Source organism: Pelobates fuscus, chromosome 9 (genome assembly GCF_036172605.1).
Source record: "Pelobates fuscus isolate aPelFus1 chromosome 9, aPelFus1.pri, whole genome shotgun sequence".
In the NCBI taxonomy this organism is placed as follows: domain Eukaryota; kingdom Metazoa; phylum Chordata; class Amphibia; order Anura; family Pelobatidae; genus Pelobates; species Pelobates fuscus.
This window is the reverse complement of record NC_086325.1, coordinates 115502197-115517489: the sequence shown is the minus strand read 5'-3', so window position 1 is coordinate 115517489 and position 15293 is coordinate 115502197. Positions and strand designations below refer to the sequence as shown.

The 15293-nt window shown below is 44.2% G+C and overlaps 1 protein-coding gene across 3 annotated transcripts in view; it reads right to left on the bottom strand.

Annotated features, from left to right (window-relative positions):
* The window catches only part of TNC (tenascin C), a 146767-nt gene that overhangs the window by 25313 nt on the left and 106161 nt on the right, over positions 1–15293 (bottom strand). For all 3 annotated transcript variants that reach the window (XM_063432313.1, XM_063432314.1, XM_063432315.1), the window contains 2 exons: positions 2921–3053; positions 1843–1994 (listed from right to left, as the gene is read on the bottom strand). In XM_063432313.1, coding sequence (XP_063288383.1) covers positions 1843–1994; positions 2921–3053 — 285 coding nt within the window. The remainder of the gene's footprint in view (positions 1–1842; positions 1995–2920; positions 3054–15293) is intronic.

Here is a 15293-nt window from a genome sequence, read left to right as displayed (position 1 = left end):
AATGAAATAAAATTAATGTAAACAAAGCTGCTGGGCCAGATGATATTCACCCACACCTGCTTAGGGAACTTATTGTAGAAGTATCCATATCACTGTTTAAATTTGTCATGATTCTTTCTTTCAGGAATTGTACCAGAGGATTGGAGAAAAGCAGATTTAATGCCTATATTTAAAAAGGGTCTAATAGCTCAATTGAGAAACCACAGACCATGAGCTTAACATTTGTGACTGGAAAATTATTGGAATGGCTGGTAAGGGATAATATTCAAGAATTAATTTTGAACAATTATATTATTAGGGATCAACATGAGTCTATGAAACAACACAGGTGTAGGCGCTCTCTAGAATGTATGGATGGACGGCAGCAGTAAACCAGCAGGACTTCCCAATACCTGCTATTACCCAGAAAGTGCAGAAAACAAAGTGGTAAACCGCGCCACACGATAAAAAACAGTATAAACAAAATTGTACATACATACAAGTAGTCCCAGTATTGAGGTAGTAAATATAAACCTTAAAGGATAAAAATAGAAATAATAGTGTAATATGCCAATGTAAACAGATACAATAGTGCTATAATATAAAGAACCAGTAGAAGGACCAACTCACACTTTACAGAGCTGCTAAGAGCTCTGCTGATTAGCGCCTGGACGGTATGATCCCCGTCTAAGGATATGGTGGTGGTAACTGGTATCCAAGGCTCCACAGGCGTGTATAAAATAGAAACACAGAGAAAATCCAATAGTGTATTATGTATAAATATTGGAATAAAAAACAAGGGGTAAATACCCTACTTACAATTTCCAGAGCACTAAACTTGCTCTGGTGGTGAGTGCTTGTGGTGGTATAATCCCCACCAAGGGATATAAGCAGGATCCAAGGTGCACAGGAATGAGAGGTAGATCAAAAAGCTGGAAACAAACTGCAACTTTATTGTAAAATAAAATAAAAAACCTTTGTATATAAAATCTTCAGTAAAAATACAATGTCCAAAATTCAAAGTCCAGACTTCTTGATCCACTTTACGCGTTTCGCCCGAATAGGGGCTTCTTCAGAAGTGTAGATAGTGGGGAATGGCAGTTCCGTCCTTATATAGGGCATCTGTCTTGTAATCCCAGTGTGTGCACTCTTCCTGTTTTTTATACATAATACACTATTGGATTTTCTCTGTGTTTCTATTTTATACACGCCTGTGGAGCCTTGGATACCAGTTACCACCACCATATCCTTAGACGGGGATCATACCGTCCAGGCGCTAATCAGCAGAGCTCTTAGCAACTCTGTAAAGTGTGAGTTGGTCCTTCTACTGGTTCTTTATATTATAGCACTATTGTATCTCTTTACATTGGCATATTGCACTATTATTTCTATTTTTATCCTTTAAGGTTTATATTTACTACCTCAATACTGGGACTACTTGTATGTATGAGTCTATGAAAGACAGGTCATGCCAAACTAATTTAATTGAATTATATGAAGAAGTTAGTTGAAATAAAGATCAGAGTGATCCAGTGAATGTGATCTACTTGGATTTTGATAAGGAATTTGATAAAGTTCCACACAAAAGGTTACTAGCAAAACTGAATTCAGTTGGTTCAGACACAATATTGCGTTCTTAGATAGAGCACAATCGTCTGCTTTATTTGTTCATGATATGTCCCTACGGCGCTTCAGGGTTACATAATTTTTTGACCCACCAATTGTCCAAAATTCAGACAAATCACAGTTTGTTTCAAACGGAATGAACAAAGACTGTTCCCCTTATACATATTTTTTCTTTTTCTATTTGTTGCACAGTTACTGAATATTTAGCATTGCATATGTATATCAAAAAAGACTTACAATCCATCCACCTCCATCAACACTCATGTCACAGTATACTTCCATGGGTAGTGATTGATCACCGTTTGCATAAATTGTGTACATTCCAGTTGCAGTCTCTCCATTTAATAGAGCCTGAGAACAGTCCTTAGGATATGGATAAAGTAGTCCAGCTGTAACGAAAAAGAAAAGGTGAAAGAAGAATAAGAAGCAGACACAGCACTAGTGGAAAATAATTTCTTTCCAGTCATCTTGCGCTCTTTGCTGTAGCTAATGTGACAGCAAAGATTGTTTGCAGATTTCTGCATAGGTAATTTGTAACAATTCAATATTCTAGTAGTTTTAAAATAGAAAAAAAATACTCTCAAGATAAATGTAACATGCAAAGTGTCTAAGAATCAATTTGGATGTTGTCACATATACTTTATTCCATCTTTGGATTTATCATTCCACAGAAAAATGTCATACAAAAGGTTAAATATTTCCAGCTGTCCCATACAAGGAGGCTTTTGACTTGTTTTTATATTTTCTCTTTCTTTCTTAATACCAGGAAATAGCTAAAACATTTTTGCTGTTTTATTCTTTTTGGGGGGGTTGGGGGATTAACTAAGAAATGTGTCTGGTTTAAATTTCAGTACAACAAAGTAACCAGAATTGGGAGCACATATTGTACATCTGAAAAACCGCCAGTACAAGGTAAGTGTCTCAAGAAAAAAAAACCCTCCTCACTCCTCTACACTTCATGTCTATGTAGTTCTTCTTTAGTTTTCAGATGCAAGTACTTTGGCATTCTTCTCTCTCTATAAATGGTTCCAAACATGTGTTTTATTTCAAAGGAAAATGACTTTCCATTCATTCTGTTGAGACATTTGGAACCTTTAGGTCACACTTAGGTCAGGGTGTTCACAATTGTGCTTCATTCTTGTATTCATATAGCCATGATATTTAATACAGCAATTTAATCGATATTTCAGGTAAAGTTACAAGCAGCTGTTATTTTATAAATACTATAAAGTTATTGTAATTTATTTTGTGTATTAATAAGAGGCTATCCGCAACACTGAAAAACACAGACTATGGCAATTTTGTAGTTTCTTACTTGTTGTAAATAAGGTTTGAATAAATTTGCTCCTAATAGCTCCATGTATTGCTTGCAGCTTTACACTGTACTGAGAAGAAGGATTTAGGTCCGATAATGTATATGTTGTGGAATCTGGCTCCAAAGTTACTTCCTATAGTAAGAAGAAAAGAAAAACTGTAATTCATGTAATTTAGTTCTTAAATAACTTGTGGGAAAAACCCTGTATATGACACAAAATTGCATTTTTTGTACAGGCATACCTCACTATTATGGCAGGTTAGGTTCCAGACCATCACTGAAAAATGATTATTTCTGCAAAGCATATCACAGGCTTTTTTTATTTGCTATTTATATAGACACACATGCAAGCACAGTCACAGCTGCATTCTCAAGCATTTACACGGACAGTGCTGCAGACCCACCATCATACAGAAGCACAGACATATTTGCACAATTTTACACAGACACACATACACACAATCATTCAGACACATAGTCATACAGAGACTCAGACATACATTCAGTCATTACAGACACACATTAAAACACTGTCAGCAGCATACTCAGATATAAAGAAATATACATAGGGAGAGGTATTTCACTGGACTATAATGCAGTGAAGGATGAATATTATTCAGCCTCCCCTAAATCATCAGCAACCTCATCTGTGTCAGTCTACTTTGGACTCTCTCGCACCGCTCCGCAAACACAGATGGAGAGCGTGGCTAGCTGTGCAAATATAACCCACATGAATAATTTTGCTTGGTGAGCCCCACATGCTCAGGGCAGGCAAAAAGAGGAGCTAGTTCTGAACTATGTGATGCTATGTGCATGTGAGGCACACATGGAAATGAGGTATGCACATCAGCCCATGGGAACTTATATGAATGATCTTTAAGACTGTTCGTACTCCAGTAAGCTTCGTCTTTGTATTTGGTGCCATTCTAGTCCATGGTGTGGGTGGCCTTACAGCAAATCTGGGCCTACCTCTCTTCTAATACAGGTGTAAAGATCAACAGGGGAAAAGAGGGAGTACTTATATCTGTGTGTTTATTTTTGTGTAGTCTAATAAAGTGTACATAGTCCATATGTTTGCGTGGTTTTGTGCCTATGTGTATTAGGCATGTCTAAATCTGTATACAGTTATCTGCTTAAGGATATGTGTACATATTTAAGAAATAATAAAAAAAAAACCTTAATGCCAGGATAACGGAAATTCCAGCTAGTGGTTACCTCCTTGTTCAAAGGAAACCATATGAACTCCCCCACGGTCTGCCTTAAGGGACTAAGCTGTTTTTTTTTTTTTTTTAATTCTTTATTTTTGTTGTGCAGGTAGGTACAGAGCACAGTCATGCGCCACAACAGCGAACAGTTACATATAAATAGAAAATAAGGTGAACAATGGCATGTGATACTTGCACATTTTTGTTTAAAGGCGTAGTAAGCAAAGCAGGAACTTCTGAACTATAGACTATTAGTGAACGTGTAGGATTACATTATCCCGGCTTCACAGGACCTCAGAATTGCACATATGATATAAAACAATGATGGTGACCTTGGTTGTGTCTTTCAACGTTGTTGTGTCATGATGAACATCGTGTTAAGCAGTATGTGTTGTGTGACTACTCATTGTGTAGCCCATTTTATAAGTGGCTAGTTCAGGCGATGTTCTGCAGTGAGTGCGGGGGAAGTTATGGACTTGTCGGCTTAGGGTGTCCCCTATGACTTCGGTATGTCCTCTGACTAAAGTGAGGTGCAGTGGACTGCTATTTGAAAGGAACGCGTAACAGATAATGGGCTCTAATCGTTAAAATAAATTTTACGCCCCTCTGGTGAAGCTCGTATTGAGCCTACGTTATGTAGCTGTGTGTTGTGATTAGAGGCGGGGGGGGGGGGGGTTAGCTTTGGTCCTGTAGCCTATCCTTCTGGGTGTGTGGTAATTTCTCTGGGCTAGGTAAACATGTAGCGTGTATTGTAAGAAACAGATATCGCATCAAAGGTATGTTTCAAGGATAAGAGCAAAATAAACAAATTAACAAAGGTCAGGAGCAAATTAAACAAACTGTGAGGGGATCTGCTGGGATAGCTGGTAATAGTCCCGTTTCACCTCGTTTCCAGGGCAAGTCTTAAGTGGCCGATGCCGCACCAGCACTGGCTATCCCTCGTTGTGGGACAAATGGGATAACTTTAGCGGGGTCCCATCTGCGGTGCATCGCTGGGTCCTTCTCACGTCCGGGGGGTGCCAGACAGTCCCGTGTGAGGCCGAGTGCCTCCAGTAAGGAGTCCGCCTCAGACAGTTCCCGTATTGAGTATGTATTTCCTCCGTGTGTGGCCAGGAGGGTTCGTGGTGTCCGCCATGTGTAACGAATGCTGCGGCCTCTGAGGAGAGTGGTTAGCGGCTGGAGCGTTCTTCTCCACTCCATCGTGCTCCCGGAGACGTCCGCGTAGAATGTAAGTCCCATGTTCTCGAAGGAGTATTGGGAGGTACCTTGGAGGGCCGCAGTCACAGCCGCTTTGTCTTTCATGGTTTGGAAGCGGATTATCAAGTCCCTTGAGGCCTCCGCTGGGGCCTTCCTCGGCTTAGGTATGCGGAACACACCATCCAAATTGACTGTCTTGGCGTGCTTGGGAGTCAGTAGCGCTGCCAGTAGGCGTCTCACCACATGCGGAAGTTCAGCCTCCGGGATTTCCTCAGGTATACCCCGTATTTTAAGGTTTTTGCGCCGTCTTTGGTCTTCCATGGCGGCAAACCTCTTCTCCGTGTTTGCTTGCTGGCGCTGAAGGTCCCTCACCATATTTTCCAGTGTCGAAATCTTCTGTGCCTGTGCATCGGAGGAGGTCTCTAGCGTGCCTAACCTTCCAACCAGGCCTGTAATATCCGTGCGGAGTGAGGCCACATCAGCCTGGAGAGTCCTTTGGAGGCCTGTGAGTAGGTCTTTCAGTGCCCTCATCGTGACCGGTTGAGAGTCTGGACTCTGTGAGGGTTGCGGGGCGAGCTCCCGGTTTGGTGTGGCTTCGGGTTCCCCATACAGTGGGTCCTCGTCCGAGGATTCTGTGAATTCGTCTGGGTAGTCGGCCATCTTGGGCCTTGCTGCCTCGTGTACTTGGCGGAGCATGTCACCTATGTTCATCCCCATCCGAGGTATGTCGGGTTTTTGCTTTTTAGTTTTCCTACCCATGCTTGCTGGATTCTGTAGCTGAGTCGACTAAGCTGTTTTTATAGGGGAGCTCGCCCCTTTGCCAGGCAGCTTCACTACTTTGTTGGCAGGCCTGAAGATTGGCAGGTATATGAAAACAATGAGAACAGACAACAGCTCTCTTAATAGTGGAGCTTGCCACTTTGCCAGGCAGTTTCACCCCTTTGTCAGTAGGGCCAAAGATTGGCAGGTATGTAAACACTAAGCAGCTGGAGTAGCTTGCCCTTTAGGGGGTTCCTTTTCAGGTTTCATACAGGTTTTAGCTCACCTGCACCATTACAGAGAAAGCCATTTTAGACTTATAAGGCCAGCCTAGACCTAAAAGGCCAGCAGGTTCCATCTGCTCGAGAGATAAAGCAACCCCGGATCATTCATTCAGCCAATAATGGGCCTCATCAGTATTATCAGTAAGGTGTAACAGATACAACTCTAGGCACAGAGTGCAAAGGATCAATGTATAGGTTCCCTTTATACTTAGAGGGAGTTAGTGGGATCAGTGTGATATACCAATGGAATTAGTCTAACATTTTATATAATGGTATATGTTAGAATAGGTTTAGGTTAACTAATTCCCTCATGTTTACAACTGATATTGCATGATCTATTCTAGAAAATGATTTGATTTTATATCACAGAAGTATATAAATTGACAATGTGTCTGTAAGAAATCTTGCTGGAGAGAACATGTGCTAAGGGAATATGACATTTAAAAAAGGGTAAAACAGAATCAAGTTTTTTCTGTCACAGTTCAATCTTGTTTATTTTAAATACCAGGGGATAATGTTAAATATAATTTAAGGGCACATAGCAGATGGTTTAAATGAGTGTAAATGATTTCTGACTCAAAATGATCATCTCCTTAATTTGAATAATTAACTTATTTTTAGCCTTATGTATTTATATTTGAAGACCAAACAAAAAAGTTATATTCCATTGCAGCATTTTCCTGAACCTGTTCTAACATATAAAAAGGATTAGCATGCATACATAGACAAATATATATATGTATATATATATATATATATATATATATATATAGACAAATATATTTAAAATCGCAGGACAGCTATGAATGAGATTTAAGGGGTAAAACTGTAAAGTAGGTGATTTGTGTTTTGTGAGTAGTATTTGCAGTACACTCCATAAGTAAGAGACATAGACTAAAATGGAAGTGACATGGATGTTGAGAGGAAGAATCTGAATTTGCAGATTTTTAGATTAAAGGAAAAAAACTGAAATTGATGGTGAAGGGAGATGGTGGCTAAAAGACGAGGCATATCAAGAAATCGAGGTTCACCACTGGATACAACAAGGAGGGTTTGTTTGTGGGAGTATCATTATCTCTAACAAGGTGCACCAGAATTATCTGCAGGGATTTCACATTCTTCTGAAGAGCTGTCAAGAGAGATAGCAGCAAAGGTTATGCATGTCCTTCTGCCCCTGTTTTTCATTTAGGTTCAAGAAAAGGCACAGGGTCACAACTTTCCTACCCTGCACCCTGATTCCTCTCCTGCAACTGTCATAAAAACAAAACTAGAAGCCCTCTGTGAATACTATCCTGGCAACCTACTTTTCTACCCTACTCTTCCCTTATGTGTCACTGTGACGGACCGGCTGGCACCCTGACCAGGTACCTCTGTCAATTGCTGCTTCCTAGTACTTGCAAGCACCATAAGCACTGTATTGAAACACCATAACTACCGTAAACCCCACAAACCGCCGCAGTTTGGTTGGGGTCTCGCCGTCCTTCACCCACCCTGGACCCGAGACCAGGATCCAGCTTCCAGTGGGCAGACCTCTCTTACTCCCTGAGAGCATTGCAGGAACAGCTCTTATAAGAGCTAGTGATTATAATTCCTGGTGAGTATAGTGATATAGCAATCCCCAGGATAGATACAGCCGTTTCCCCCACACATGAGATGAGACTCTATGTTAAGGGTAAGCAGGAACAGCATTTTAATGGAGGCACAGGCCTTTTATGCAAATTTCCCAACAAGGGTGACACCTAGGTGGATCTTGTTGGGCACAAGGACACAAAGTGAACAAACCAATAAAAACAGAGTCATACAGTGAGACACTCCCATACACAAACAATAGAATCCCTTTGCTGTGCTTGGGAGATAACTGAATCAGGAACTGTACTAATCTAACCCAATTATCTCGAAGCAATTTCTTTGAAACCCCAAAAAGTACCTTAAAAACACATAAAACCTCATAAAAGGGTCCTATGCCCAAAACAGTTCCAAGGAAATCAGTGCTAACAGTCGGTCAAGTTTGGTAGTCTTTTACAGGTTTCCCTGCAGGGCATAGTCTGTGGGCAGGAGGCTGGCAAACGGGCCCCTCCAAGAACCAGTGGCGAGGTCCCTTTCGCCACAGTCAGCATACCACACTCCCTCTAGCATGTAAGCTCATTGAGCAGGGCCCTCAATCCCTGTGTTCCTGTACGTCAAATTTGTCTGGCTACAAATACGTGTCTGTTAGTCCACCTATTGTACAGCGCTATGTAACTTTTTGGCGCTTTTTCATTAATAATAGCTTAACATCATGTCACACCAGTAGCTTGCACCAGAAGCAACTGTCTGTGCTACTTGACGTGCCACTGCACATCACAGACTAAAGAATATAAATATTGCATCTTAAAACATTTTTTTTATAAAAAAAATATTTGACCCTGGCCTGTACCTCACAGTCAGCAGACACATTCCACCCAGACCCTCCCACCTCCTGGACAGCATCCATTTTACATTCATTGTGAAGCTGCATTCTTAGTGAGAGTAGGGACAGTGTAGCTGCTGCTGATTTGATAGGGAAATTGATAGCTAAGTTAGTGTATTCAGTGTCCACTACAGTCCTGAAGGACTCATCTGATCTCTGCTGTAAGGACAGCACCCCAAAAAGCCCTTTTTAGGGCTAGAACATCAGTCTGCTTTTTTTTTTCTGTGTAATGTAATTGCAGTTGCCTGCCTGGCAGCCAGCCTCTGTGTCAGGCTCACAGCAAATACTGTGCCCACTTGCCCAGTGCCACCACTCACTCACTGGTGTCACAATAGCTTGCATTTAAAAAAAAACAACCTTTTTTTAATGTAGTATAATAGCAGTCAGTTTCCTTCACTAGTGTGCGTTTAAGGGCCTGCCCAGTGCCACCACCAGGCCCGGACTGGCCATCGGGCACACCGGGCAAATGCCCGGTGGGCCGCGGTGGCCATGGGCCGAGGCCGGCAGGGGAAGGTCCCAGGATCTCCCCTGCCGGTCTATGCGGGGCCGGCACTATCCGAGCGCCGGCCCGCTGTGTGCCATGAAGGGCCGGTGGGGAGATCAGAGATCTCCCTCACCGGCCCCCTTGGAGAGACATGCGGCTGGGGAGGGAGGTAGAGGACCCGGCGGAGCTCTATCTTGCAGCTCCGCCGGGTTCCTCTCGCGAGATCCGGCGCGTTGCCATGGCAACGACCGGATCTCGCGAGAGTGAACTCTAGCCCTCAGGCTAGAGTTCACTCACCACTGGACCACCAGGGATGGTGTCGGAGTGCCGGTCCCCCCCACCCACTCACCAGCATGCCGGTCCCCCCCTCCCAGGCTAAAGGTAAGAAGGGAGGGGGGGACATAATGACTACTCTTTTATTTTATTTTACCCCCCCAACACTCAATCCCTTCTAACATTCACACGCAGCACACACATCACTATCACACACAGCACTCTCACTCCCATCACACACAGCACTCTCACTCCCATCACACACAGCACTCTCACTCCCATCACACACAGCACTCTCACTCCCATCACAGCACTTTCACACACAGAACTCTCACACATCACACTCAGCACTCACACACATCATCCACAGCACTATCACACTCGGCACTCTCACACACATCACATTTAGGACTCACACACACATCACACTCAGCACTATCACAAAGCACATCATACACAGCACTCTCACACACATCACCCTCAGCACTCACACACATCATCCACAGCACTATCACACTCGGCACTCTCACACACATCACATTTAGGACTCACACACACATCACACTCAGCACTATCACAAAACACATCACACACAGCACTCTCACACACATCACATTTAGGACTCACACACACATCACACTCAGCACTATCACAAAGCACATCATACACAGCACTCTCACACACATCACCCTCAGCACTCACACACATCATCCACAGCACTATCACACTCGGCACTCTCACACACATCACATTTAGGACTCACACACACATCACACTCAGCACTATCACAAAACACATCATACACAGCACTCTCACACACATCACACTCAGCACTCACGCACATCATCCACAGCACTATCACACTCGGCACTCTCACACACAGCACTCTCACACACATCACATTTAGGACTCACACACACATCACACTCAGCACTATCACAAAACACATCATACACAGCACTCTCACACACATCACCCTCAGCACTCACACACATCATCCACAGCACTATCACACTCGGCACCCTCACACACAGCACCCTCACACACATCACCCTCAGCACTCACACACATCATCCACAGCACTATCACACTCAGCACTCTCACACACATCACACTCAGGACTCACACACATCACACTCAGCACTATCACAAAACACATCATACACAGCACTCTCACACACATCATACACAGCACCCTCACACACATCACACACAGCATCCATCATACACACATACTGCACCCCTCACATACACACTGAACCTCCCCAACACACTGCACCACACACACACAATACTTCCAAATATATATATATATACACACACGCACACACACACACTACATTCCTGACATACACACTCTGGATACCCTATACACACACTAGATTCCTTGTAAGCAAACACATACTACACCCCTAAACACACACTCTCTACAAACACTACATCACATATACACACACACACACACACTATAGCCTGTATGCACACACTTGCTACATCCCCTATACACACATTCTTTACAGACCCTAGCCACATATACATTACATTACACCACAAACACAACACGACTAAAACCGACCTTATTACACAATACCACACCACAATCAGCTCACTCTATACACACACACACACAATCCCACAAGCAGGCTCCAAACACAGCACGATACTCTTTCCTGGCATTTTTGTCTCCTGGTATCCATTTATAGAGACACCAGAGACACGTTGCAAGGAAACACAGTGCAAGCATGTTATTAAATTTGCTTGCACTGTGCAGAACAAATACAGGGCTTTTTTCTCATGCTAGAGCTCTTTAGCAGAGCTCTGCGCATAGTCTGCCCTGGCCTGCACTTTGAGAAAGGGGCGTGTTTGTCGTTAGTGACGACAAAACACACCCTCTCTGCACCACCCCTTCTTAGTGGGCCGCTGTGATAAAAAAATGCCCGGGCCGAATTTTTATCCCAGTCCGGCCCTGGCCACCACTCACTCACTGGTGTCACAATAGCTTGCATTTAACAAAAAAACAACTTTTTGGACTGTAATATAATAGCAGTCAGTTTCCTTCACTAGTGTGCATTTCAGGGTCTGCCAGGGCATAGTGTCACACCAGTGCAACTCATATCTGATGTAACAGTAGTGTACATTTAAAAAAAAATAATAGAATTTTGACTGTAATAGATTGAATAGCAGTTAGTTGTCTGCCAGCGTGTGTGTCAGGCTCGCAGCGTATACTGTGCCCACTTGCCCAGTGCCACCACTCATATCTGATGTCACAATAGCTTGCATTTATCAAAAAAAAACTTTTTGGACTGTAATATAATAGCAGTCAGTTTCCTTCACTAGTGTGCGTTTCAGGGCCTGCCCAGTGCCACCACTCACTCACTGGTGTCCCAATAGCTTGCATTTAAAAAAACTAAACTTTTTTGACTGTAATATAATAGCAGTCAGTTTCCTTCACTAGTGTGCATGTCAGGGCCTGCCAGGGCACAGTGTCACGCCAGTGCAACTCATATCTGGTGTAACAGTAGTGTACATTTAAAAAAAAAAAAAAAAAAAAAATAGAATTTTGATTGTAATAGATTGAATAGCAGTTAGTTGTCTGCCAGCGTGTGTGTCAGGCTCACAGCGTATACTGTGCCCACTTGCCCAGTGCCACCACTCACTCACTGGTGTCACAATAGCTTGCATTTAACAAAAAAAAAACTTTTTGGACTGTAATATAATAGCAGTCAGTTTCCTTCACGAGTGTGCATTTCAGGGCCTGCCAGGGCACAGTGTCACACCAGTGGAACTCATATCTGGTGTAACAGTAGTGTACATTTAAAAAATGAAATAAAAAAAAATAGAATTTTGACTGTAATAGATTGAATAGCAGTTAGTTGTCTGCCAGCGTGTGTGTCAGGCTCACAGCGTATACTGTGCCCACTTGCCCAGTGCCACCACTCACTCACTGGTGTCACAATAGCTTGCATTTAACAAAAAAAAACCTTTTTGGACTGTAATATAATAGCATTCAGTTTCCTTCACGAGTGTGCGTTTCAGGGCCTGCCCAGTGCCACCACTCACTCATATCTGGTGTCCCAATAGCTTGCATTTAAAAAAAATAAACTTTTTGACTGTAATATAATAGCAGTCAGTTTCCTTCACTAGTGTGCGTTTCAGGGCCTGCCCAGTGCCACCACTAAATCATATCTGGTGTCCCAATAGCTTGCATTTAATAAAAAAATAAACTTTTTGGACTGTAATATAATAGCAGTCAGTTTCCACACGAGTGTGTGTTTCAGGGCCTGCTAGGGCACAGTGTCACACCAGTGCCACTCATATCTGTTGTCACAGTAGCTTGCACGCATAGTACCATTAATCGAAAAAAAAATGACAGGCAGAGGCAGGCCACCCCGCAGGGGCCATCGTGGCCGTGCTTCTGTGATTCCCTTTGGCCATAGAATAATGCCCAGTGTTCAGAGGCCACGTACCCTGAACTTGAAAAGTTCTGAGGACATAGTTGCCTGGCTAACACAGGACACCCAATCTTCTACAGCTTCCGCTCGGAACCTCGATGCACCACCCTCCTCCAGCTTAGCTTCGGGCACCTCTCAAGTTACCACTTGCCCGCCTGCCGCCACCACCAACACTAGCACCACGGCCGCTTCACTTGGTATGTCAGAAGAGTTATTTACACATCAGTTGGAAGAAATTAGTGATGCGCAACCATTATTGCCAGATGATGTAGATAACAGGGATATGTCTCAGTCAGGCAGCATTACACACGTACGGTGTGATGATGATGTTGTACCCACTGCTGCTTCCTTTGCTGAGTTGTCAGATACAAGTGAAGCGGTTGATGAGGACGATGCGTCCGTGGATGTCACGTGGGTGCCCGCTAGAAGAGAAGAAGAACAGGGGGAAAGTTCAGATTGGGAGACAGAGAGGAGGAGGAGGAGACGAGTTGGAAGCAGGGGGAGGTCGTCGCAAGGAGCTAGAGGCACAGTCAGACAGCATGCATCGGCACCCAGGGTCAGCCAGAAAGCACGCCAATCAACATCCCGGATATGGCAGTGTCACGCCATCTTGGGGTTGACTTGCCTGAAAGCAGGAAGTCACACCGGACCAGCACTCCTGTCCGCCCTGAACGCACAGGTGGATCAGTGGCTGACTCCACACAAACTGGAGATCGGCAAAGTGGTTTGTGACAACGGAAGAAATTTGTTGGCGGCATTGCATTTGGGCAAGTTGACACAGGTGCCGTGCATGGCACATGTGTGTAATCTGATCGTACAACGCTTTGTGCATAAGTACCCAGGGTTACAGGACGTCCTTAAGCAGGCCAGGAAGGTGTGTGGCCATTTCAGGCGTTCCTACACGGCCATGGCGCACTTTTCCCATATCCAGCGGCGAAACAACATGCCACTGAGGCGCTTCATTTGCGACAGCCTGGCACGTTGGAATTCAAAACTCCTAATGTTCGACCGCCTACTCCAACAAGAAAAAGCCATTAACGAGTATTTGTATGCCCGGGGTGCTAGGACAGCCTCTGCGGAGCTGGGAATTTGTTTGCCACGTTACTGGACGCTCATGCGCAATGCCTGTAGGCTCATGCGTCCTTTTGAGGACGTGACAAACCTAGTCAGTCGCACCGAAGGCACCATCAGCAACATCATACCATTTGTTTTCTTCCTGGAACGTGCCCTGCGAAGAGTGCTGGATCAGGCCGTAGATGAGCGTGAAGAGGAAGAGTTGTGGTCACCATCACCACCAGAAACAGCCTTATCAGCATCGCTTGCTAGACCTGCAGCAACGCTGGAATAGGATTGTGAGGAAGAGGAGTCAGAGGAGGAATGTGGCTTTGAGGAGGAGGAGGAAGACCAACCACAACAGGCATCCCAGGGTGCTCGTTGTCACCTGTCTGGTACCCGTGGTGTTGTACGTGGCTGGGGGGAAGAACATACCTTCAGAGAGATCACTGAGGAGGAGGAACAGGACATAAGTAGCTCGGCATCCAACCTTGTGCAAATGGGGTCTTTCATGCTGTCGTGCCTGTTGAAGGACCATCGTATAAAAAAGCTGAAGGAGAACAACCTGCACTGGGTGTCCACGCTACTAGACCCCCGGTATAAGCAGAAAGTGCCTGAAATGTTACCGAATTACAGCAAGTCGGAAAGGATGCAGCAGTTCCAAAATCAATTAAAAAGTATGCTTTACACAGCGTATAAGGGTGATGTCACAGCACAATGGGAATCTAACAGGGGAAGAGGTGAAAGTAATCCTCCTCCTCCCACGACCACGCCGGCAAGGACAGGACGCTTTACAGACATGTTGTTGATGGAGGACATGCAGAGCTTTTTAAGTCCTACGCATTGCCACAGCCCTTCGGGGTCCACCCTCAGAGAATGACTCAACCAACAGGTAGCAGACTACCTCGCCGCTTCAAGTGTCCTGTCAGAAAGGACCTTCAGTGCAGCAGGAGTTATTGTCACTGAGAAGAGAAGTCGCCTAGGTCAAAAAAGTCTAGATTACCTCACCTTTATTAAGCTGAATGAGGGATGGATCCCGAAGGGACTGACAGTGGGCGATACATTCGACTAAAAAAGGCCTGATGAGGGGGACTACTTAACACACCACTCCTATCTGGTGGCACATTAGATTGCACGCGCAGTGCCCCAAAATTGAAGTAGGAGGACCGACCAAGCATGTTTTTCCATCTCCCGCTTCCTACAATCGATGCCTTATA